Here is a 27,288-nt window from a genome sequence, read left to right on the forward strand (position 1 = left end):
ATGAAAACAAGGATGTCTCTTTTTTTCAGCACCCCCCCCAAAAAAAAAGAGGAGAAGAAATGACTGGGGATAATTGAAAGGTATCTATAAATTCTACTATTTTTACTACAGGATATTGTTTTATTTAAAAGGTATCAAATATACCCTACATCAGTGGTCTCAAACTGGCGACCCACGAAGATATTTCAATTTTGTATTTGTTGCAAGTATGATGTAGCAAAAATTTCAAGATTTTACTTATTTGAAGTCCTAGTTTACTTTATTTTCATTTCCCTTAAAAATAAACATGAATAATGTACCAGGAAATTTGTAAATGGAGCTCATTAATTTAGAGTGGGATATAAATCTTATTAAAAATTTTGGAGATACATAGTTGATTAACTTTCATCCTTGCTTGTCAAAAAGTAAATTAGCTGAGTTAAAAATTTTTGTGCTAAGAATAATCACTTTGTATGGGGATATATTGATAAGTAAACAGCCTTTTTTCACAGTTGAAGATTAATAAGAAAAGAACCCAATTGATTGATGAGCATCTGCAATCTGTGATGAACTAATGAGCATCTGCAATCTGCAATGAAGAATATTTTTAGTAATTTTCTCCAAGGCTAAACGTCAGAGTACAATCAGTAATGAAATGCCATCCATTGTCAAGCTGTAGTAAGAAACAAAGGAATTTATAACTATTTATATACAAGCATATGTATTTTTATTTATGCATCAAAGAAAATTTGATAAATCAGAGAAAGAGGTTAGGTTGTCATTATTTATTCTCAAGTTTTGTCCCATTAGGAAAATTTTAGTGTAAGCAGCAGAAATGTCTTATAGATACTAAACTTTATATTTCAGATAGAAAATAAGTATATATTTTTTCCCTTTGCCATATTATTGTTATTGTTTATATATATATTGACACACGTTTAGCAAGCAAAATTTTAAATACAATTAGAATATTTCTTATTTTGTTAATAAAAGTTTTAATTAAAAAAAATCTGATCTATCAGTTATTTTCAGATTGTGCATTTGACCTGCATGCAGTTTGAGACCACTGCCGTACATATTAATTTAAGATATAGAATACTATGAATCATTAGTTTCTCCAGTTTAACTTTTGCCAGTAGAATAGCTTGATTTGCTATATTTTGAATATTTGTTAAATACAATTGAAGGATTTTGATTTGTAGGTGCTCAACCTACAACCTCTGACTTCAGTATCCTGTCCTACAGCTCTGATCCAAAAACTGTTGAAGGAAAACTTTTAGTTATGGAGAAGAGTTATTCTTCATTGGAAAAATATGGTCAAAACTTTCTTGAGAGATTAAAAAGCTATCGTATACCAAATGATATATTAAAGTTGGTGAGATTACTTTGAATTTCTTAAAGAAAAATTTTGTAAGTTATCAGTATTGAGTAGAATGAAAGTGTATAAAAGAGATCTGGAATGATTCTTTGTAAAATCAGAAATTATTAAGAATGGTTCTTAATAATCATTGAAATCTGTGATCATTGAAAATTATCATTCATTTTTTTTTTCTTAAAGTAATGATGACTGAAAATGATGCTTTATGAAATTAGTAATCATTGAGATTAGTGTTGCCTTTAGTTAATACATAAATTAAATATAAGAAATAAATTAACAATAATAAAATAATATTACAGAGTTGCCAACTCTCCCGATTTAGGCGGGAGACTCCCGATTTTCGACCGATCTCTCGCCAACCCGATTTACAATATATTTCTCCCGACTTTTTCTTATTCTTAAAATTTCTCACGATTTTTATGGAACTTGGCTTAATACTTTGTTATATGAACAAAAGTGATTTTGGACGTCTGAAAGCAATTGAATTTTCTCTAGATTATATCTAAAACAAAATCTTACGAATCAGATAACTTATGCTTTGTGAGTGAGAGCATTATACGTATCCCAGAAACGTCGTTCTCCAGTTCTCCAATGGGCATCGAACTCCACTGCGTGTCAGCTGGCATATATTAACCAATGAGGACAAGGCAAGCTGTTATTTGGATGTTCTTTAGTTATTTCGTTCAATTTGTGCTGAGTTGTGTGAGTGCACGTGCCTTATCATCTTTTGTTATGTCTGAGAGAATGAAATACTCGTGTACGTTTCAAAAATCGTACACAGTTGACTTAATCTGACACAGTTGACCTTCCATTATTTCCTCAAGGAAATGTAATAAATTTGCGATGTGCACCGCCTGTCGTTGCGATTTTTCGAATTCGCAGTGTGGAAGGGCGGATGTTCTCAAACATGTGCGAACACAAAAACACAAGGATAACATGAGTTGTTTTTTAAAAAAACGAAAAATTAAATTTTTCTTCGGAAACAAAGGACCAAAAAGTTATTAAAGCAGAATGTCTGTTCTCTGCCTTTTTACTGGAGCACAACCTGCCACTGAATGCATCGGATCACGATGCAGCTTTATTTAGAAAAATGTTTCCCGATAGTGAAATTGCTAAGAAATACTCAAGTGCAAGAACCAAAACAAGTGCAATTGTTAAAGAAATGAGTTTGAAAAATAAATCTTCAGTTATTGATTGCACAAAACAGCTCCGCTCTGCCTCTCTACGGATAGAAGCAATAATACCGATACAAAACTGTATCCAATTGTTGTTTCTTTTTTTAATCCAGATTCTTAAGAAATTGAGTGCAGTTTACTTTCTGTCCCCATTTTAGAAGGACATTTGACAGGCTTTAATATACCACAGCTAATTATTAAACTTTAAAAGAAAATGCAGGCCCTCTGGATAATTGCTTAGCACTTGGTGCCGATAATGCACCAGTATTGGTAGGCTTGAAGACTGGTGTTGCAGGCCTCTTAAGAAAGGAAAATTCAGATTTGCAGATTATGAGGTGCACCTGTCACCTCTTAAATTTAGCAGCTGAAAAAGGGGCAGCTTCTTTACCAATAAATGTGGATGAACACATTGTTGATATTTATTATTATCTTAAAAGGAGTTCTAAAAGGAAGGAAAAATTGAAACAGTTCCAACAGCTGTATAACAGCAGTTTACAATTAGAAAACTTGAATGAAGTTATAAAATCAGCTAGGATTGACACCCAGTGGAGTTTAATTGGAAAACTGAAAGGTGCTGATGGAATTTTAAAATATAGCCAACTGTCTAGAATTGTGTTGGCCATCTTGACAGTTCCCATAGTAGTGCAGAGTGTGAGAGGATTTTCAATGTTGTTGCGTAAACAAGGACTAAATTTAGATCTAATATTAGTGATGACACATTAGAAAAACTTTTCTTAGCGAAAGCAGGCCTACGTGTCAATTGCAGTGAACAAAATTAGGAAGTTTCTTTCCTAATTTTCTAAACTAAAATTCCCTCCTTTTTTTTCCGTAAACGATGCAAGTAATAAAAGTGTTTTTTTATGTGTAAGGTATTTTTGTGTTGCTTGCATTTAAGAGTTAGTTACTATTTAAAGTTAATTCATTATTAAAAACCATATTTTTATCATTTAAAAAGTCTTTTTAACATTGTGAAAAATCTCCTGATTTTTGAGTGTCATAGGTTGGCAAGTAGGATATTAAAATAAATAAGTTATAAAAAGTTTTTAAAATTAATAATAATCGAATACTGATTTTAGTAATCAAGTATACATGCCACGTTTAAAAGATGAACTGTGGCAAATGGTTGAATGGGAATAGAGAGCCATTCCTCAGGAACCTTCCATAGTCTCAATGACTCTGTATCTCAGCGTGTTGCTTTGTGTATTGCCTTCTAAGGTGGTCCTACAACTTACTCAGCTATAACTGTATTTACAACTTACTGTATTATGCATATCATTTCAAAATAAAGATCACTTATTGTTCGTTGCTGTCTCTCTCTGTTTGCTGAGTTTCATCACTTTTTTGGCCACTCCTTCTTGGTGTTCATTTTCGTTGTCGGGTAGTATATACAATACATGGATGATTATCGGGTAGTGTATACAATACATGATTTTTGTTCTCCTCATGTACACAGCAGTCTGTAAGAGAAATGTGTAAATTCGACATTTCTCATATTAAATATAATATAGTTATATTATAAATGCTACTACTCTTCTTGCTATGTATACAGCAATCTGTTTTCACTTAAAAAAAAATTAAAGAATTGTAGAAATTCGGTATTGCAGATGACACTATGATCAGTTATAAATCATTAAATAATAATTATATGATGCATTAAAAAAACACTTAACCTTTTTCAAGGAAATTAATTATTGATGGAGAATAAATCTTCTTTCATTCTTACAACACTCTCAAATAGAAAGTGTATTTATTTCTTTCTTTTCCACTAAACCCGTATTATAATTGTGTACAGAACATATAACCTCCTTCACAATTAAGCCTGTTTCTGTGCATCACTATAACACAGGCATTTACTTTGTTATTGCAAATCATATCTTTCCACCATGATGCATGATAGAGAACACAAAATAAATCCTAATCCGCTGTTTAAAAATATGGAGCTTCAAAATAAACATACCATGTGTCCAAGAAAGAAAAATGACACAATCTCATTAACTCCAGTAAAAAAAAATAAGGTTGCCAGAATAAAATGCTAACCATATTAGAGCTATGCTTAAAAGTCCCATACTGCCCAAATATACAAGCTCTTCACCTGTACTCCTTTACGATCTTTGTGAATCTTTAAGCAGATGGTTATTTAAGCTATTATTTGAAACATAAGTTTATCTTTACCACTCTATAGTATGTTACTTTAAAATAGGCACTTCAGGGATCTAGTGACTCTCCCTTCATTTATGATCACAGCATATGTCATCATCACCATACACAAGAATTCAGAGAATTTCAGCAAATTAGAGGATTTGACATTTTTTCTGCAGAAATCATTAACATGATTATGACTCGTGGTTGAAAGGAGGAGAGAGAAATAACCTTTCAGTGATTATTTTAAAGTAACAGGCTATAATGTGTTTGAGGAAACTCATCTGAGTTTCAGGCCATCTGCTAGGTTCTAAGTTTCTTATATTTAACATTATTGAATCTCTCTGAGAAACTACTGTCTAAAATATAAATTTTATGAATCTAAAACTTCTGTAGGGTTGGATTGCAAACAGTTTTGCATGAGAAATTACTTACAGTTATTACGCCATTCAGTGAAGTGGATGTTTTTTATCTTGAATGTAAACATTAATTATAATACCAACTGTATTGTTTTCTTTATGGTATAAAATGCAATTTATATTTCTGAAATGAGATTTCTTTTATTAAAAACTAACATTCATTTAAACGAGGAATTTAATTACGAGAATAGCTGATGAATTAATTCAGTTCTAAGAGAGAATAGGCTCACTTTAATAAACTTTTTAACTTAATATTAAATTGAGTTTTTAACTTCTAAAAATTCTTTTAATATATGTGAGTAACATAAGTAGTTTGTGTAATATGTTAATTTTTTAGTTTTATTACTTTTAAATTTGAATGCATTAAAGTGCAGCTCCTATTTTTTAGTCAGTAATTTAAAATTCTTCTAAATTCTGTCTTTACAATGTTCATAATTGCTTAACAGAATGTTAGAAAAATTTTAATATTAAAATTGTAAGGAACAATGTCCCCTGAAAAATAATTGTAATAAATCTTGTGTGTGCTTTTTGAGATGATCTTTTTATTTATGCTTATTTTAGGTAAATTTTGTTGATACTCCTGGTGTTATTGAAAACAGAAAGCAGCAGGAACGTGGTTATCCATTTGCTAACATTTGCCGATGGTTTATCGATCGAGCTGATTTGATCATATTAGTATTTGATCCAGCAAAACTTGATGTTGGTACAGAGTTAGAACAACTATTTAAACAGATGAAAGGAAGTGAAGCTAAGGTATTATATAAAAATTATTCCAGGTAGTTAAACAGGAAATTTAATGTATGCAGTTCTCAATAATGAAATCACAATTTAATTGCAATTGATACGCCAACTTGTTTGTGCTAAAGTGCATATAAATTTAATTTGTTCTGGATTCTGAGTTATCAGCACAAAGAAGTATCCAAAAGTATAAAGCATATATAATTTTAGTAAAAAATATGTGTTGGTAATGAAGAGCTTAAATATATCCTTATGTATTGGTAATGAAGTCATCCCTTTCTTAAACAATAATATTATTTGGTATCTGTGAGTGGCATAAATTGATACTACGAGTGGGCATAAAATTGTAATAAATTAAAAGAAGGAAGTACTTAAGATGATACAATTTCTGAATAATTTCCTGCTTCAACAATGATCCAACAATATCAATAATTTAATACTGTAAATGCCCTTATTTTCATGAGACTTTAATTTTCACGATTTTCATGAGCCCGTCGTAATCACAAAAATTTAAGCCTCGCGAAATACTTTTTTCCCCCGCCTCAAATAATAATAAAAAGTCAGAAATGTTTCACTTACCTAAAATTTAATGATTTATTGCACAGTTACAAGCATTTTTCTTGACAACTTTCTTTCTTATAACTATTTTTGAATAATATACAACTATATTTCTAAAATATAAAACAATTAAAATTAATAGAAGGCAGCTCATTCACTTATCATACTATTTATACCAGCTTCTTTGAAGCCATTCAAAATTATCTCATGTTTGGCTTCAATACCGTTAAATACGCGCAGAAGCCAAGAAGTGTGAATCGGACTTTGTTGTGATATTCGCAAGTCCTCAGATTCTTTTTTCTCTAGACATTGAAGCTCATTAGAATACCACTCAATAAACTCATTCTTGAGCAAATGCTTGAACTCGCCATTTAGACGGGAATGGGGAGGGACGAACTTTTCGGACAAAAGGAAGTTTCTTAAAATGCTTTATGCAAAAGATGGTACTTTTGGAATTTTTCAACTTTCTCAACATTACTTAGTACTTTTGAAATTTTTCAGCTTTCGGATCTGTTCATATAAAATTCACAAAATTTTCAACTCGCAAAATCACTGATATATTTATTTTCATGAAAATTAGGGCCTTAACAGTATTTAAAAAGTCAAGCACATCCATATCATTAAGATTATTCATGATATACTAACATATGTATATGATTAAGCCTTTTTATTTGCACCAGTGCAATGGAATTTAAGAACACTTCACAGGAATAAATTCTTCATTTATAATTGTATGTATTTAACAAAGGAACTACTAAATTTCAGTATGAACAATGATCTTTTTTTTTATCTTTTCTTGTTGTGTCCTGTATATGTATTTTAAAGCTTTAAGTTGTGGTGTTCTTCAATTAATGTTTTTGTATGTTACTGATTTCATAGTTTTCAAACATATGTACACTTATCACTGACGCTTTGGTAAGTTTGAGAATCATCAGAGAAATCATCCATTGTTATAACCTAAGTCTCATTTATTAGGAGTTATCCATTGCAGCAAAGTGAACAGAATCGAAATTCATCCATCAACAATGTATTTATCATTCATCTCTTTCCTAGCAATCTGCAGCGACGTTGCATTAGTATAAAGTCTTGAATGGGCCGTATTAGTCTGTCTTACTATGTAAGTGATGTTATTCTTCCTGACTTATCATAGCTTTCTTTCATTTCACTAGCAATATTCATTAGCTGCAGAACGGAATTTTGAATATGTGGCCTACATGCTATAATGCGAGCCACAGGGACATTGATGTTTCTTTAAATAATTAGTCCAGATAAGCAGGAAGAAATGAACAATTTATTAGGAAAATAAGCACGTTAAATAGTACACACAGCACAGTAATGGCGCAAATAACTCCAGGAGAACATAGATATGTAGCAATTCCTCTTCAACACATGGATTATATAAGTTCCTCAAGTCACTGTCGGGGTAAACCCTAACTCATAATTCAGCTAACCACTAAGTCTCACAGTTGATTCACAACTGAACTCCCTAGCTCTCTAATCTATATTTATATCCTACAGCATGGGCTCTGGAAACCTCTGAAATAATTGATCATAGGTACTGAAACATCTTTTTGCAAATCTTCCAGAAGGTCAGCTGGAGAAAGGGAAAGAGGATCTAATTTTATCCACAGACTTCTTGCATAAAAGGGGCCTTACAATCTGAAAAGCTACTGAAATCACCATAAACTCATGCTGTAAGAGAGAAGTAGCTTTCAATCTGTCATACATTTAAATGTTCATTGAAAAATGTGTAGCAACCCATTGTGAAACAACAGTTGTGTGCATCAAAAGGAGGTGAATATTAAGGGATCATTCATTCGGATTCCAGCTAAGAAAGTAGATAGATATTTTTGTCAAAGTTCCTGCTTCTGTGCGATTTCTCTGTTGTTAAGAATGTGTAACAGTGTTATTTTATTTATCATTTTAACATTCTGTGTGCTGTTTAAACTGCAAAATGAATTGTGCACTGGATTTATAAAATAGGGTCGATAAGCTTCACTTCCAGAAATTCCTTTAATTTTGTAAAAAAAAAAAAAAAAAAAAAGGAAATAATTTTCTCTTTAGTTCTTTAAAGTGGTGACTGCTTTTACATTATTTTGAAGTTCTTTCTTGAAGTAAATGAATGTTGAAACGTTTAAAGCAATCGCTGAACCTTTAAACTTCTTTTCTACTTGGCTAATATTGAGGTAATTTTTAAAATTTTAGATGTGTCATTTACTGTATAAAGTTTGACCTTGAATAACTTCTTTCCAAAGTCTTCACAAGAATGCAAATTAGTTTTTTGTGTATTTAAACCAAGGGTTTGAATATTTAAAGTCTGTTACCTATCACAGCCAGCTCTGCTTAAGTTTATTTCCAGAGATCTGATGTTTGAAATACATGCTGTAATTACTTTTAGCCAGCTCAAGTAATTCATTTTTTGTTGTAGTCTTTGTTACCTACATTTGAATTAAATATTATCTTATGTTACTTTAAATTCCCTCAAATAGTGGAGGCTTGTCTGTCATACAAGTAATGCTTTCTATTCATCTAAGAATTAAATTAAAAAAAAGGTGATTTTAACCTTCTGTAAACTTCATGATTTGTTTCAGGCTAAGCAATAACACACTTCCAGGCTAGTAGGATCTGCAGGACATTAACATGAGCTTCTACATACAGCAGAATACAGTTGTTTCTTTTTTAATTAAACTCTCTGCAGTTAATAAATATTTTTTTGTTTACTTCTTTTCGCAGATTTTTCGTCATTTTAATGTATATATACAGTTTAAAATGTTTATTAAATTTTATTTCAGATATAAAAAAATTATTACTTTTAAGATTTAATTATGATTGAATACTTTATTTTTGTATTTTAGGTACGAATTGTGTTGAATAAAGCAGATTCAATCACTTCTCAAGAACTGCTGCGTGTGTATGGAAGTTTATATTGGAGTTTGTCTCCTTTAATCAATATAACAGAACCACCCAAAGTATATGTAAGTTCATTCTGGTCAAAACAATTCTGTAGTGAATCAAAAGAGTTTCAAAATATGTTTATTGAAGATGAGATGTCATTGCTTCATGATATTTTTGATGTGATGTCGAACAGACTCCAAAATAAAATAGCCTTTCTCCGAAGACATGCCATTTTAGTGAGAAATCATGCTCTCCTAGTTGATAAATATTTAGCAACATTAGCACAGCATCGATCTTTTTTCCAAAGTTCTAGTGATATCTCAATTATGATTGCAGAAAATCCTGATAATTATAAAATTTATGCGAAAGTTTTGGCTCACAGAGATGTGAGTCAAAATGATTTATTTCCTGCCATTGCTTACAAAGATTTTTTCTCTGTTCATCCAATGGATAGCTTTATTTCTTTATCAAAGCACTGTGGATTCATGTCTTTATGCCTTTTAGATGCTATAGAAAAAACTATATATCAAGATCTCCCTCTTTTATTAGAAGAAGTAGAATCACATCAATCATTAGCTTGTTCTCAGAGGCAGACTTGCAAAAGTTTGTCTGGGGAATGAATATTCTGCTTATTAGATTCTCTTAATTCATTATTATTATGTTTATTTTAATAAAAGAAAATATTTCTGTAACTCATTAGGCACTATCAGAGTAAAGCAGTGATGGTGAACCTATGATACATCATGGATTTCCAGCTGTCAATGGAGACAAAATATTTGTCTCTTGCCTCATCATTGTAAACATGTGCTGCACTTACCTTGGGTGTGTTGAAGAGCATTATTGGCAGATGGATGCACTTAATTGCCATTTTTATGAGTGTATTTCAGTGCTTGGAACAGATTACGTAACACTTTTAGATGCATAAAAAATCTAGTAATGGCTTTGCTAACAATTTTTCTATCAACATATTTTTGTGAGACTTTGTTCTCATCACTGAATAACAGTAAGACAAACAAAAGAATCCGGCTAACAATGAAATTAGCAACACTTTACTTCAATGCACAGAGTATGAACTGTCTATCGAAAATTATCAAACTTCAGCAAAAGAAAAGTCACAAATATAATGAATAATATGTGTTTTGCTTTTTTTTTAGTTAAGTATATCTACCTATCTATATTTCTACAGAGTGCCCATATACCTATGTGTTCTCATAGTATTTGATTATCATTGATAGTATGAAAAATGTACCTTTTTTGTCCCATACTTGGGCTATAAATATCCAAAAGTAATGAAAATTTCTGTACGTCATATGATACCAGAGTTAAGCTAGAGGTTTTCTGAATTTTGAGATGCTGAATTCAAAAGGTTCACCATCACTGATATAAAGAGATAGTTCCTTTCTCAGTCAATAATAACTATATTTCTCCTTTACAGCATTTAATGCAATTAAGAAAGGCTCCTCCCTCTTTTTGAAAAAAAAGGGAAGTAATTTATGTATGCATGAAAGAATTATATTATTTGTGAAATTAATATGAAAACGTTTTTATATTTATAACAAACTTAATTGTATGAAAAGGAAGTTAGGAATATGTATATTGTATTGTTTCCTAAAAATGAAGTTTTATTGTTTTTTAGTTTTTTATGGATTTTATTGAAGCTATATTTGAATTACAGTATTCACAAGTGATTAAAAACGCCATAAAGATTTCATTTTTAGGGGACATAAATTTGGTTGGGTCAAATTTTAACCAATGATGGATTCTGCAGTTTACTGATAGTAATGATCATAGTCAGAATAGCCATATAAAATAACTGAATAACTTTTTCTTCTTTCTGAAAAAGTACTGTGTTCAAAGTTACAAAGTTTCTTGTTACCAAAATACTAATGAATAGTTTTTATTATTATTATGGCCATGACTGTTGCTGTCGACTGATGCATCGCCTTTAGTCAACAAAACCTTGAACTAAATATTTATCTCCAGATAAAATCCCTATTTTTTCAGTTAAGTTTCATGTAAACCCCATTATGTTATAGCCATTTATTCAATTCTTATTCATTTTTGGAATCTATGTGCTGTTTGTCCACCATATATATTATTATTTAATATTAAAATGTGATATTTTTCTTATATAGATATGTTGGTTGTTGTTAATTTCCACTGTTTTAATCAAACTGGTCTTTTGTTCCTTTTATCAAAATATTTTATTTTTCAATTCAAATAGTTTGCTATTGCTGATAATAATAAAGTTATTTTAATTTTAAAAACTGTCCTTTTTTATGTTTTCCTCATTCTTGTAATTTTTAAGAATAGGAAAAACAAACATGAAGATTTTTTAGAATGTTATAAACCATTTTTTAATATATGAATTCACAGGAATATATATATACACGAGGACATACTCTGAATTTCCAAAAGGGTGTGCTACTTAATTCTAATTAAAAAAATGTATTAATGTGTACATATTCCCAAGTTCAGTTGTACTGTTTGCATAGCAACATTTTTGAATATTGCATAATAATGAAAATTTTAAAGTAATCAGTTTTGAGATCTAAAATTTAAAGCTTCATAAAATTATAAAACCAGTTAAGATTGATAAACAGTTTATAGCATGGTCACAAATGAAATCTGCTTGGTTTATGAACACTGCATTGTGGTATACATCTATATATAATCAATTAATCAATTACTGATTGCTAGAAAATATTGTTCCACTAGTGCAGTGTATGCTGATATTGGCAGAATTAGTAAATCAAATGTTAAATTTCGCTAACAATACTGCTGTTTTTACAAAGCATTACTTGATGTAGTGTTTTATATGCTATCTCAAAGGGAAAATAACTCATGGATTCAAAGTTAGTATTAAAAAATATACAATTTCACATTATAAAATGTAGCAGAATTTCTTTTCTGCTGATGATGAAAGACCTGTACCCATTCACCCTCGAAATCAATAGCGCCATAATTAAATCTACACTACACAAATGCTCTGCCTAATTTTATGTTTAATTAATATTATTTTGGTGTGTTTCTTGTCTCTGTTAATTCCACATTACATTAAATGCTAACCTCTAAAACCATAAAGACAGATAGATGACTTATCACCCTGTCCTACTTCTAAATGAAATCAATAGCGCCATAATTAAATCTACACTATACAAATACTCTGCCTAATTTTATGTTTAATTAATATTATTTTGGTGTGTTTCTTGTCTCTGTTAATTCCACATTACATTAAATGCTAACCTCTAAAACCATAAAGACAGATAGATGACTTATCACCCTGTCCTACTTCTAAAATACAGTAAATATAAACTTAAATAAAGATTTAGAATGAACCTTTTTATTTACTTGTTACTCTGATGGTTAACAAGCTATTCAGTAGCAGGGGTATAAATAGAAGTGGGTGGGACACTAGAAATTCACCATTGGTTGTACAGGTAGTCTCACCACACTAACTATGCATTTCCATCCCAGTTTTGAGGGAGAATCCCCAGAGATGATCTGATGGTCTCTTACCACCAGCCTCTCGAGATGACTTTTTGGTGCACCACATATTTTGAGTGCCTTCTTGCCACACAGACACTATATGGATACTATATGCTTAAAAAATCTATACCTTCTCCATTCAAATCTGAAACTTTTGGTACAGCAGTCAGCATCAAATATTGCATAATACTATATTTGGTCCAACACTACCATTTCTTATTTAGGAGAACATGAGTCACAAAGTAATAGGTCAGTAGAAGCTGCCATAGCTTCTCATCTCAAATTCTGCACTCAAATACATTGATTATGCATAGTGGTGGTAGTTGATGAAAGAAGAAATGAAAGTTCAGGCGAAATAATAATATAACTAGCTAATTAACATAAAAGCCTATAAAAAAGCTTTTGCATTATAATTTCACATTATAGTGATTTACCACATTTTAATTCTTATTCTTTTTTAGGAGAAAGGCCTTTTTCTGTTTTGCACAGAAACAAAATTACTATTTCTGAGTTTGATTGAAACAAACTCAGAAATAGTAATTTTGTTTCTGTGTCAATTATATATATCTTTAAGCTGCAATTTATGAGGTCATTCTGAACAACAGAAAATATCCAAGGAAAATTTAAACTACTTTTTCTTTTCTTACTTAAATTTATTACTTTTACGTAATTCTACCTGCTTCTAGAATCAGAATCAGGCAACCATTTCAAACCAAATACTGCTCTTCGTTATTTTGTGGGAAGCAGACCATGTACTTAAAGAATTGGCCAGTCACAGTCGCAGTGCAAAAGGAGTTTTATTTATATTCGTTATTATTTCACCAATTAAAAATACAGTCTCTTAATTGTCCAGATTAAATATCACTTTCTAACAGGTTTAGGATTTTAAATGCTTAAAAAAAAGTAATATAAAAAATTAAAACTGTTCTTTTTTTTCACTCACAGTCAGAGTTAGATTAACCGTGAAACAAAATAAACACATGCTTAGTTAATGAAAGGAATTACAAAACAGTCTTGGAGTTAATAAAAGAAGGTACCATAAAATTCTCATTGCTAGTTTTACCATGGAATATATGGTACAGCTAAACCAAGACAGAGAGAAAGAGAATAAATTAAAAAAAAAAAAATAATAATAAAAACAGGTGCTATTATACTGTAAATATATAATGTGGGATCATCAAAATGTAAGTGCTTAAATCTCTCATGGTGTACTTGAAATAGTCATTTTTGTGAAAACTTTTTTTTTTTTTTTTTTTTTCCTTTTAGGATATAAGAACACATTGATTACTAGAATGAATGGCTCACTTCTGCAAATACTCATAAGCTGATGTCTGCTCACAAAATTATTTAGCAGTGTTACTTTAGTTAGTTACTTTAGCAGTGTTCAAATCGTCATAATAAAAGATTTCAACAATAAATAGAGTTAACAACATTTTTAAAGGAAGAATCTTTTTAAAATGAAAGGATTGAATTTTGTCAGATCTGCCATATGTAAACCAAAATGATAGTATGAGCTGTGGTGTGCTTGTCTGCTTACCAAATTAAAAATAGTCTTGATATAAAATGCAATTTAGGTACCTTTGAATTTAAGAACTAGTTTAGTAGGTGACAAATATATAATGGCTTCCTGTTTAAGGAGGAGTTCTGCAGCGTTTTCACCGCATTAAATTGAAGAACATTTCATTGTTGAAAAAGGAGAATTTTTGGTTTATTTAATTATGGCAAAGTACACTAGGACTATCTGCCTAAGGGGACGGATGCCTTCATGGAGTACTTTCTAAGGGAAACTGGCTCATATACACATTACACATGGGGGAAAACCATGAAAACGCCCATGCAGCCAGCCCGTTTGTGGGATTCGAACCTTAGATCGAACTACCAGTGTTCAGCGACTTTACTGCTCAGCCGCTGGTAGGCTGAAAAAGGAGAAAATTAAATTTAAAAAAAAGTATTCTTGTTCATGTAAAGGAGGCATTGCTGGCTGACAAGCATGGTGTCGCTGTTTTATTATATTGCAACAGTTAGCTGATTTTAACATTTACTCATTGGAAACAAATGATTTCATATATGTTAAACCTGGGATTTCCAGAAAAGCTGTGTAGTCAGAAGTGTCTGTCTTTTTTTTTTTTTTTTTTTTTTTTTTTTGTTGTTGTTGTTTATAAAATTTATATTGAATTGATGTACACTAAAAATAATATTGAATTAATTTGTGTGACAAATTATATTGAACCTATGGAAGCATTTTCTATTTTCAAGCAAAACATAAGCATTTAAAAATAAAATATCAACTGAAGTTGTCTTTTAACCAATTTTGCTTTTCTAATGCAGTTTCTAATTAAATTACTTTATATCTGAGCAAAAAATTCAGAAATAAATTGTAATAAGTCAATTAATTAATTGCATTACATGAACTTTATCATCTTTGAATATGAAACAATTGCATTACATGAACTTTATCATCTTTGAATATGAAACAATTGCATTACATGAACTTCATCATCTTTGAATATGAAACACTGAACTAACGCTTTGAATATGAAACATCCTGCATGAAAACACCAAGTCCATTCCAAGCTAATACAAGAATAAATTATGCTTATCGAAATTGACAGCACGAGCTTTTCTGTATTGTATTGTACACAAAGATTAGAAGCCAAGTCTCCACATAGAAAACCTTGCCTCTGGCATGATGGTCTTGTATTGAAACAGAATTTTAGCAGCATGGTTGTTATGAATTCCATTATACCAAAGAATTACTTAGATTTCCTAAATAAATTATAGAGTATCCAAAAACACTCTAAAGGTAACTCTTACAATTATTTTAAGTACAAGTAACTCTTACAATATATTTTAAGTAACCTTTAGAGTAACCAAAAACACACACGAAAAGAATTCAGATTTCTTGTAAAATTGATGCCATATATTTTTCTTTTAATCAAGAAAACTGAGGGAAATATTGTCAGACTTGCAAAAATTATTCTGTCAGATATTTGGAGAAACAGATCTTTCTTTTTGAGTGACATGATCAACAGAAACTATTTACAGATATAGCATACCAAAAAAAAAAACTTGAAAAAATATAAAGTGAAACTCATGGAAATTTGGGAGGAACAGATGCTATTTATTTAGTCATATAAAAGTGGTTTATTAAGGATTTCTCAGTGTTATATGAAACCAAGGAGAAATTTTGAGTGTGTTTTGGATATCATGCCTTATCCATTATTGGGGCTAATGTACATTGTTATCAGTTTTTGTTTGCCAAAAATGGTTGAAGGGAGGATAACAGTATTAGGAGTTGAAAGATTATCATCAATATACCATAATATTTTTGCATGGAAATATAATACCAACTAACCAAAAATAAATTATACTTATCAAATGAATTTTAGTATGCCATAATAGTTTCATGGGAAAATATAACACATTTTTTATATCAACAACTACAATCATTATATCCAACAGCCATTTCATTAAAGAAAAGGCATAAATTATATTAATCACTTAAAGTTTCTCATAAGAGCTTCGCTATCTGATTATAAATTCTTAAACAAACAAGAAGCCATTTCAAGTAACATAATTTTTTCATAAGAGCTGTACCCATTCCATCACAGAATATCTGATTTTATGATTTAAGTGTGAAGAACATGATATTTAATAAATAAAGATAACACAAAATGTGAAAAAAAAAAAAACCTCAGGGCATAATATAAAATCTGAAAGCTTTCAGTTTATTTATTTATTTATTTTCAAAAAGTAGTCAATGGCTGATCATGTTCAGATAAATGACTTGGTGGTTTCACAAAATGAAATTTGCTGTCTGGTTCCGAAACGAAAAGTAAAACAGATCTGATGAATTGGAAACGGATGAGTAATTACATGAGATGTCACTCAGAAAGTGGCACTAAATGTATTTAATATGATACATAATTTGCTATTTTTATTTCCTTTTATATGAACTGTTGATAAATTATGATTAGTCATGTATACTTCAGATTGAAACTACTTTGTGAAATCAGGTAAGGTATGAGGATTGAATATTAAAATTATCGTACACAAACTTAAGAGCGTATTTCATTTCTTAAATGAGTTGAATGAAAATTTTAAATGGGTGAATTATCTGTTTTCTTGGTACATTCACTCTGCTAAAACAGATTACAATATTTGGATTTTATTTTTGCCTTGTGATTTAGTGCAGTTTTTTAAATCAAATCAATTAAATTACTACAAAAATTCAAGAGAGAGTCATACAGTGAGCTATAGTACAATGAAATTAATAAATACACAGATATTACATGATTTGTAAGTTTTAAAATGTTTTATTCTGTAACATATTACAGATAAAAAATGATTACTACATGAAATGAAATAAAAGTTCATCAAATTTGACATAATACCATAAAGGTCATTGTGTGTTCCTGTTGGTACAGGATGCATATCCACTGGGTATCACAATTCTATCCATAAACATAGTAAAATTTCCCTGCTGATGGTCACCAAAGGAGCTATAATGCAGTCTTGGAGTTTTAATATTATTAGCAATAGGAGCATATAAATATAGTCTAAAGCACATTCCAAAAGCAAAAGATTACGGAGTGTATGGTCAATGATCTCATGGTCATCTGAACAACATTGAGTCATCTTCTGATATTGATCAATCCAAAAAAAGATAGAAATTTATTATTAGGTAATGATGTACAACAGTCTTTCAGAGAGGAAATGTGTATTTTTCTGAATCATATTTCATTTAGAAAAATAACAACTATAACGTATTAAACTCTGACATACCTTTTACAGTGTTTCTGTAGAAAAAAAGGACCCATGTACCTTTATCAGTGAAATGGCATATAAAATGTTCAAGTAAATATAATTTCTATTCTGTAACAGCATGACAATTTTCCATGTCCAGTTCACAAACGTACCTATCCAACAAATGCTTCACCACTAGATAGTGGAAGAATTGTCTTCCATGCATACGATTGCAAAATTTATATTGCAGCATCTGTAAATAATATGGTTTTAGTTGTAATCAACATTGCAAAATCTTCCCTATGTTTGGTTATAGAACACATATTTGCCACTAATGTAATTTGTAGACCTATCCTGTTTGTGGATTACATGCAGTGGTGAGCTATGAAAAACTTGACAAAGAGTTTGCATTTTATTCTATATAAACAACTTATGCAATTCTAATGAACTGTTATATTTTTTACAAAAACAGAAAATACTAATAATTGTATATGAATGAGAAAAACGTAATATCTTTTACCAATAAATCACAAAATATCAATTTTTAAATATTTCAATACATTTACCATTACCAGTCTCAGGTTAATCTCATTGATTTTGGAGGGTTAATCTCATTGATTGGTGATAAAATGCATATAATGTATCAAGAAATATTTCAAAATGATTTCTATAATGGTTTTACTTACTGAATCTTGTGATACTACTGTAAATAAGAAGCTAAGCAGTATACAGTGATAAATTACAATATTAAGAAAAATATCTAAAAGTTTGATTACAGCTACTTTTTTTCCCTTCTTAATATCACACCAGCTGTATGTGAACAAACTCCAATTAAATCTTTCTTCAAATAGTTTAAAAAAATAGGTATGAATGTTAACCATTCATTATACATACATGTGTAGATTCAGCAGCAGCATTTTCTGAGTCTAAACAAAAAGAATAAGTTGTATCTATTATAGCTTAGATATAAATTTAATGAGGGGCTAATGCAAGTTTCCTATAGCTCAGTTACTAATTTATATGTGAAACTAAATTTTTGCACTGTTTCATTGGAAATGACTGGCCATCTGGGGTTCTTGCCTTTATATAAGTAGCCAGTGTTCTTGAACTGTCAATACCATCATAGGATACTCTGCAGGCTTACAATCATAGGATGCTTTGTGTACACTGGTGTGCAAAAATTAAGGACGAAGTCGAAAAATTAGCATATCAGCTGAACGAAGAGGCAGAGCGGACAGAAAGACCAATCAGGAGATTAAGTAAGGTGATGTGTGGTAGCACATGCGCAGATATGCAGGTAGACGTAATGGGGGAGTGTCTGAGTAGTATAAAGCATGTTGTCGGTGTAAGATCAGTATTTCTGGCAAAGAGATTGCACGCCGTATAGCAGTTAAAATCACACCGAGTTGCTGCCTCAGCGAGAAATGGTGAATAATCAATCTGTTAGACGACATCTGGATGCTTTTACCCGAGGTCGAATCATTGGGAAGTTGGAGGAAGGCCGCAGTGTGACAAGTGTGGCTGCAGAGTTCGGAATTGCTCACAGCATCGTTTCACGACTTTGGAGACAATTTCAAACTACAGGAACAGCTATCCGGGGGTTTAGTAGTGGTCGTCCACGAGGAACCACACTCGCAGATGACCGGTATATTGCCTTACAGGCCAGAAGAAACAGGCGGGAGAAATCGCTAGACACACAACACAGGTGACTGGACGACCGATATCGCGTTTTACCATGGCCAGAAGACTGCACGGTGGTGGTCTGTATGCACGACGTTCTGTACGGTGTGTACCTCTAACGCCTGCCCATCGGAGAAGGTGTTCTCTGTGGTGCCGGGAACACCGGAATTGGAGAGACAATGAATGGGGACGAGTACTCTTTACAGATGAGAGCAGATTCAGCCTGAGTAGCAATTCTCATCGCATACTCATCTGGAGAGAGCAGGGAAGCCGCAATCATCCCTCGAACATCATTGAAAGGGACAGGTATGGAGGTGGCGGTGTTCTCGTTTGGGGAGGCATCATGCTTGGTAGTCGTACATACCTTCACATCTTCGATGCAGGTTCAATCAACGGGACCCGTTATTGTAACGAGATTCTTCTTCCATATGTGCGTCTTTTTAGAGGTGCTATAGGTCCGCAGTTCCTTTTCATGGACGACAATGCACCATGTCATCGCACAGTAGCTGCCGAACAGCTCTTAGAGTGAGGATATTGAACGTATGGATTGGCCGGCACGATCTCCGGATCTCAATCCCATCGAGCATGTATGCGATTTTCTAGGCAGACACTTGGCAGCTCGTATCTTACCACCAGTAACGATTCCGGAGCTTTGTTTGGCGCTGTAAGACGAATGGGCAGCAATGCCTCAACAACTCATTGACACCGTCATTCTCAGCATGGGCAAACGCTGTGAAACCTGCCTAGCAGTCAGGGGAGATCATATCCCCTATTAAAGACTGGATGTTTCTTGTTGGACACCCATCACAGGGATGTTTCGGCCTTCAGTTGCATTGCGCTCCATGCTACTTTTTCAATAAAGCTTCTTTTTATCCCTCTGATTTCTCTTTTAGTAAGTGTTGCTTACATTACTCATGTCCTTACGTATTGGGGATCTTACGGTATTAAATGTGTTGATTTGGAAAGCTTTTGTACAAAGTTATATTGAAAAAACCATCTAGTCCTTAATTTTTGCACACCAGTGTATATTAATCATGCTTGTCTTTGACATATGTGTTGCATAGTAAAAATTTATAATTATTTTGCTTTTACTAAAACAAAAGCTTTTCTCTACTGTAACTTCACATTTTCAAAATAGAGCATATATTTTTGCTACATATCACAAGCAAGTTTCCATGCACAAATGTTGAAGTTTAAGACTTTTTTTTTCATTACTTGAATATCAAGAATGTATGAGTCATCGATCACATATTCTTGATTACTTACAGAATCTTACAACCTAATGAACCATTTGTATTTTCTGCCTCCTTCCAGCATGCCTTTGTGGTGTAACAGTTAGCACAGTCGGTGCATTGAAAAGTCCAGATTCGAGTCCCCGGGGAGAGCAGTGCTTATTTCTCACGTCTCCTGCTTGAAAATATCCTAATGACTCTACATTAAGACTGTACGATGATAGATAGAACTGAAAATTTCTAGATCAATAGTTCCCCCCCCCCAAAAAAAAAGAGCATATGATTGATAACACTTTTCGCAGGCGTTGTAGAGACATTAGGATTTTGTTTGGAAGCAGGCAAGATGAAAAATGAGCAAACGCCTTCGCCGGGAATCAAACCACGGACCTCTGGAATACCGGCCCAGTGTGCAGAACCACGAAGGCAGGAGAAATACCTTATATACTCCCCCCCTTTTAAAGGGCGACTGGGGTTTTTAGGGGACAATCGTCAAATCCTGGGTATGGAGAGTCATCATCCACAACCCTTTTAGTTTGGGCGCCACTGTAGAGACATTGGGATTTTTTTTTTTTTTTGAGGCTGGAGAAATCAAAAATTAGCAACCGCCTTCGCCGGGAATCGAACCGCGGACCTCTGGAATACCGGCCCAGCATGAAGAAACACTACACCACGAAGGCACGCTAGGAAGGCGGGAGAAATACCTTATAATGTAACTTAATTTTAATTAAGTTATATTATAAGGTATAATAATGATTCTACATATATAACGTGTAGAACTCTCTAAAGGCATTTCTTTAAGAAAAGCAGAGATATGCCTATTTTAGGCAAGAAAATCATCAATGAGTAAACGTTTTTACCTTTTATAACTTGGAGATAGAAGCTTGAACAATATAAGTCATCCTGTGTTGTGCTGGGAATCATTTGATAAAATAAGAAATTCACAGTGAACAAGCTATGAACAGCAGTTGACACCCACCAATGGCTGAATGGATAGGACCACCGAATACCAGTAGTTTGACCTGGTTTGGATGTTTATGATTTTCGTGTTTTCCCATGTCTCACCAGAGTCCCTTTTAAAGTCCTCTACAAAGTTAAATCTTTTGGAGAAATAGCCTCTTGTGCTTTGTCTTAATCAATTTGTAGAGACATTAGGTATTTTCTGGAGGCCAGAGAGATGAAAAATTAGAAACCGCCTCCGCCTGGAATCGAATTACCGACCTCTGGAATACCAGCCCAGCGTACAGAACCATTACACCACGAAGGCACGCTAGGAAAGCGGGAGAAATACCTTATAAATTTAACAATGATAACAGCTGAACAGCACCCTCAGGGCTTGTTGTGAGTGTGGCAATCCCAAAGAATCCTAATCCTTCAGAAGATCACCCTCTTGGTGAAATGGGATTCGCGATCCTGGAGCCCTAGTGATCTTTCTTCCTTTCTTTTTCGTCTCTGCTTTTCTGTTCTATTTTCGTTTCTTGCACCTTAGTGGGTTTCCTTTTCGGGTGTTGGGACTGAATGTGTGATTCTGTTACATCACTTTCTTTCCAGTTTCTCATGAACAGGAAACCGCTTACGCGTTTACCGTGTCTTGTCACCCATAAAGCTGGAAAGGAGGATCCTGGTAGTTGAGTGGTGGGGTACTGTCCCCAACACACTACTTTGCCCTCTGCTTCAGATTAAAACAGGAGGCTTTTAGCTGTCCCCTGTAGTGTCAGTCGGTTGGTCACTAGTCCTTGGTATCAGTGGTTTCGGGTGTTTCCGTTTTTTGGAAAGCTTACTGTGGGGCTTCAGATTGCGTATAAAGTCAGTTCACCCTGTCGCAGGAATCTGCATCCCTATGTTGGACTCTGTGGTGGGCTGGGCTGCTGCCAGGGCTGAATCTTTTATTTCACTAAATATGGCTTCTAATACACAAACAAATGAACAAAATGAAAATTGTCCTATTTCTATAAAAGTTAAGACAAATGCAAATTCTGACACGAATAAAAAATAAACTGCAGTTTCTGATAATTAGTAATCCATCAGGAAATCTTCAGAAAGTGACACTTTTTTTAATGTGTGTGTGTGAGTAAGAACGCTAAGTTCTGAAGCCAACAAAGGGTACTTACCTGACAGGCAGATCATCGCCTGCTTACCTGAGACAGACAATGATAGACACTACGCGAAGGTGGAGGCTATCGACTTCCGATTTTGTTCTGATTCCGTGAAGGCAAGAAGTGACTGTATAAAAAATGAAAAATTTCCTTTTGTTTATCTAGAGCGAGGAGCCGCTAAACAACTGTTATATCTCTATTTAGTCTGTTAACTTTTATCCGTAATTAAATAAATGCTCTGTGACGTGGAAAACATTCCAATTTTCTCTCAAAATTTTTTTAAGGCTAGAAGTTTTCAAGTTAGAATTGGCTCTGTTTTTTTTTTTTTTTTTTTTTTTTTTTTTTTTGTATAACTTTGAACAAGACGAGGTTTGCTCATGGGTGTGTTTTGAGTGTTATCTTAATCACGCTAAAAATAAACCGTATCTTAAAGGAACTTCCTCTTACTGTTTCAGGATAATTGTACATTGACAATCTTCAAGTTACCAAGGGGCAGATATGAGATATGTGGAGAGGCAATTACGGATCACTATTAATAAGATCCAGATATAGTCAAAGAAAAATGGATTTGCGTCTTCAAAACGGAAGGCTGTCACAAGCACTTTTGCAGAAAGAGAAATCTGCATCCTGAGCTTTAACTTGAAGGGTCATTAATTCCAACTACGCCCGAAGGGAAATTCCTAGGAGTGATTGTTCAATCGGAAACTTACTTTCCTTCCACGAATGATGTACCTGAGGAAGAAATGTTTCAGAACTCTTACCTTCTCAAAGGTCCTGGCGAACCTTTTGGGGTGCAGAGGATGGGATCATTGTCCCGCATATATAGGGCATTCATCTGCTCTAAACTGGACTCCCGATAAAATGTGATTAGGTCTTTGTTTGTACCTTACTTCATATTATTACTCTCAACACATTTTATTTTTCTAGTGTTAGCGCATTTATATACTTTGCATATAATTTTCAATCCTCATCGCTAGAATACAGTGTCTTAAAGTACTCCATCTATGTTTATTATGTTTCGACTTTATTTTGCATTTTCCATATAGCAAATAACATTTTCATGTTTGTTTAACTTAGATACTAATCTAAGTCGCGCAAAAGCGTTTATCCTTCTATTTCCAGCCAAAGGTCTCAGAGCACAACGCCAACTAGAGGTCAAAACTCCTAGTGGTTGATGCCTCAAGAGCCACCAGCGATGTCTAGACTGCACTATAGGCTCAGAAGTTAATGATTCAGTACAGACTTCTGTATTATTGAAACTTGATCCTAATCATCATTGAGCTCTGCGGATTTGCCCTAGAGCCTTTAGAATATCTCCTGTATAAAAACAGTACATTTATTGCTTAGAATCATCGTTTAAATTAAAACGTGAACAATTGACCCTTCATCACTAGTTTCGTATAATGTCGCAACCTAAACATCCTTGTCTGAGCACTCTTGATGACTGCTATAGCTTATTATTTGCAGCACGGCCTCTCTGCATTCCTACGTTCCCTGCAAGAGCTGAGCCTTTGATAGAAAAATATTCAGTGCTTGATGTGAATAACCATGCCCCGAGCAGAATGACGTGATATCCTACCGTGAGATGGTCCAGAAATTCGGCTCATAGAAACTTTTACGATTATAATAACAGAAAAACGAACGAGTTACCTTACAAATAGCTTTGCTCTGAACAAGGAACGAACACTGCAATTACATTCCAATATACATTAATGGCTCAAAAACAGCAGGTCATGTGGAAGCATCATTTGCGTTTCGACGTCACGTAGAGGAAAGAAGGCTGCAATGTGCTTGCTGACTATTTAAAGCTGAAGTAACTTGAATGTATCGGTGTTACAATACATTCAAGTTACTTCGTATACTTACTTTGATACTTATGTATCGGTATTACGAACTTAAAAATTTCGGTGTATGACGCTGTTAAATATTCATCTAAGCCAGAAAAAGTTTATAAAGTTATTTTTCCAGCCTTTCTATCACTCCTTGGTTCGAGTCCCGGCTAGAGCATTGCTCATTTTTCTTGTCTCTTCCTTCGAAATAACCTAATGTCTGTATGACTTGCACCGATTTGTTAAATGCACAAAAAGCTTTTCAAAGTTTCTCTAGACCCAGAAACCGATGGTGACAGAAGTGTTATTGACTACCTTAAAACTTAATAAGCCGTAAGTACGAGATCCTTTACTGCTGGGTTCTTGAACACATACAGATATTGGGTAACGAACTGGCAGATATCACAGCAAAATCTGCCGTGAAACTGTCTAAATCAGCTTGTTACTTTGAGAAATATTAAAGTGATTATCAAGGGTAAAATCCTGAGTCTATGGCAAGGATCTGCATGTGAATAATAAAATTAGAAGCATAATGCCTAGAATTAAATATTGGGAATCAGAGTAGGAGGAAGTCATTTGAACCTGTCTGACAAACGGTCACTTCCAAATTACGCACATTTATCTCTTAAAAGCGGATAGTGAACCAGTATATTCCAGTTGTAATATTAATCTGTCCTATATGACAGGCGGTTGGCTATTGGCCTCCCGAGGACAAATGTCCAGAACCGGCTGGAAACCACTGTAGGCGGCGTGAACTGTGCACTTGAGATCGTTGTAGGCAGTGGCGGAAGGCAGGAGACCCGGCGTTTGATCGATGGGCAGGGACTGAGGGAATGGCTTCAGGTTAGCCTGCTTGCGTCTCCCACAGCTCAGCGTCAGCCTCCTCGTGGTCCCGTTGGAAACTATACGGTGCCTTGGTCCAAGCCTTGGCTCGTATAGGCTAATGATGCTAAGCAACCAATCCCAGGGGATCGACTGGTGGAAATTTCCAGAACCGACCATTTATGGGAGGAGACCCGGAGTTCTCCCAGACCACTGGCTGGACTTGTGTCCTGCCAGCTTCGATTTGTTGGGTAAATAATCAGACTTCACAGGACTAGAACCACAGGTCCATCCTATGGTAGGCGTGGGATTGGCAGGGACCGTACTGGTACTGTCGTATCCGTTGCCTTCGCTGTGGGGGCGCTCTCATGTAGATTTTAAGTGCTGTGCCGGGGGGGACGGCTTCCCGCGTAGCCCTCAGTGTGATGCATTATGGCGATGAACATGAGAAGTCCCTACGGGCTGTTCGGTGGGTTGGCACCCCGCCGGCGCAGTCAACTGAGGAAGGCCTCTGTATCATGTTAAGGTGCTTTAGAAGCAGCCAGGTAATGTTGCCACTCGGAGTTAATGTTCTATATGACAGATTTTTTTAGAAATGCTCACGTTTTGATAGACTTCAGGAAATACTATTTCACTTTTTCAGGTACTTCTCTTGACTTTTAATTGGAAAACCAATCGGGTCTCACGAAAATTTCCTGCCACCAGTATATCGTTTGAGCAAATAGTTCGCATTGACGTGTTGAATCATATTTTGTCAAACGGTTTTTGGCATTTGAAAGGAAGAGACTTGCTTTAGAACACTGTATTGTGAAATTTGTAAAAAAATATCATTATTATTATGTACAAGGTGTCTGAAATGGAACTATCATGCTACGAGATTCAAACTATCACTTACTTCCAGTTTTATTGCAAAAAGTCAGCTACAGAATGTCACCAAATCGTGTGTATAGCTTTAGGTGTGTGTGTGTGACTATGGCAAAGCCTCGAGGGCTATCTTCCTAAGGGGAGGAATGCCTTCGTGGAGGACTTTCTAAGGGAAACTGTCTCATATACATGTTACACATGGGGAAAACCACGAAAACGTCCATGCAGCCAGCCCGTTCGCGGGATTCGAACCTTATATAGCTTTGATACTACTAATGTTTGACATTGTTAAGGTCAGTGCCAGATTTATGTATAAGGTGAGCATAGCTTAGGGCCCTCCGAAATATTGTAGCATATCCCATATAAAAAAAATTGACTGATATCCCTCATAAAGGGCCCCATATCTCAAATAGCTTAGGCTCTCGTCAAATCTAAATCTGGTGCTGGTGAAGGTTTGGTAACGAAATTTCAAAAACAAGCATTACGACATTCAAGAGGCAGAGCATTCGAGTCGGCCTACTGATGTTGATGAGGTCCGCCTGCGAGAGTATGTGGAAGAAGTGCAGTATGCAACCAATTGAGAGCTTGTTAAGGAGTTAGTGCCATGTCCATTGGTCGCAGTATGCATCTCATACACTTGACGTAAAAGTTAAATCGCTGGGTGCCGCATGAGATGATTCAAGCAGATAAGGACAGACGTGTTTGGGCCTGCACTAATCTGCTCGAATATCAACGCAAGGATAAAATTCTGTACCGGATCATCACTTGTCATGAAAAGTGAACTTCAACAACACAGGCCAAAAAGAGGGGTTGGTCTGCACCCAACAAGCCCATCGGCAGCGTGGCAAAGGGCAATTTGGCTAACAAAAAGATAATGCTTTGTATCTGATGGGATTGCCGGGGTATAATCTACAATATGTATCTGGAAAAAGATAAAGAGCGAGATGCTAGTCTGTGGTGACGCTGCTATTAAGGGCAAACATCGAATTGAGTTCCGGAGCAAAGAGGTAATGTTCCATCAAGATAATACAAGACCACATGTGTTTGCTTTCACTGACTGGACTCTGTAAGGACTCGAATGGAATCTTTTGTCCCACCCTCCATATAGCCCTGACATTGCTGCTTCGGATTTCTACCTTTTTTCACATCTGCAGTTACATCTTACGGGTGCTATCTTCCATTCTGCACAGGACGTCTGAAATGAGGGTGATGTTTTTTGGATTCTCAGCCAACAAGTTTCTATGCCGAAAAA

The 27,288-nt window shown here is 34.0% G+C and overlaps 1 protein-coding gene across 2 annotated transcripts in view; it reads left to right on the forward strand.

The window, feature by feature from the left end:
* The window catches only part of LOC118184515 (sarcalumenin-like), a 28,308-nt gene extending 16,766 nt beyond the window's left edge, over positions 1-11,542 (forward strand). For both annotated transcript variants that reach the window (XM_085825041.1, XM_085825042.1), the window contains exons 4-6: positions 1,182-1,354; positions 5,652-5,843; positions 9,242-11,542. In XM_085825041.1, coding sequence (XP_085681167.1) covers positions 1,182-1,354; positions 5,652-5,843; positions 9,242-9,901 — 1,025 coding nt within the window. In that variant the 3' untranslated portion in view covers positions 9,902-11,542. The remainder of the gene's footprint in view (positions 1-1,181; positions 1,355-5,651; positions 5,844-9,241) is intronic.
* The last annotated feature ends 15,746 nt before the right edge of the window (positions 11,543-27,288 follow it).

This window comes from Stegodyphus dumicola, chromosome 10 (assembly GCF_044657685.1).
Source record: "Stegodyphus dumicola isolate Sdum_Otavi_A_Nest chromosome 10, ASM4465768v1".
NCBI classification, from domain to species: Eukaryota; Metazoa; Arthropoda; class Arachnida; order Araneae; family Eresidae; genus Stegodyphus; species Stegodyphus dumicola.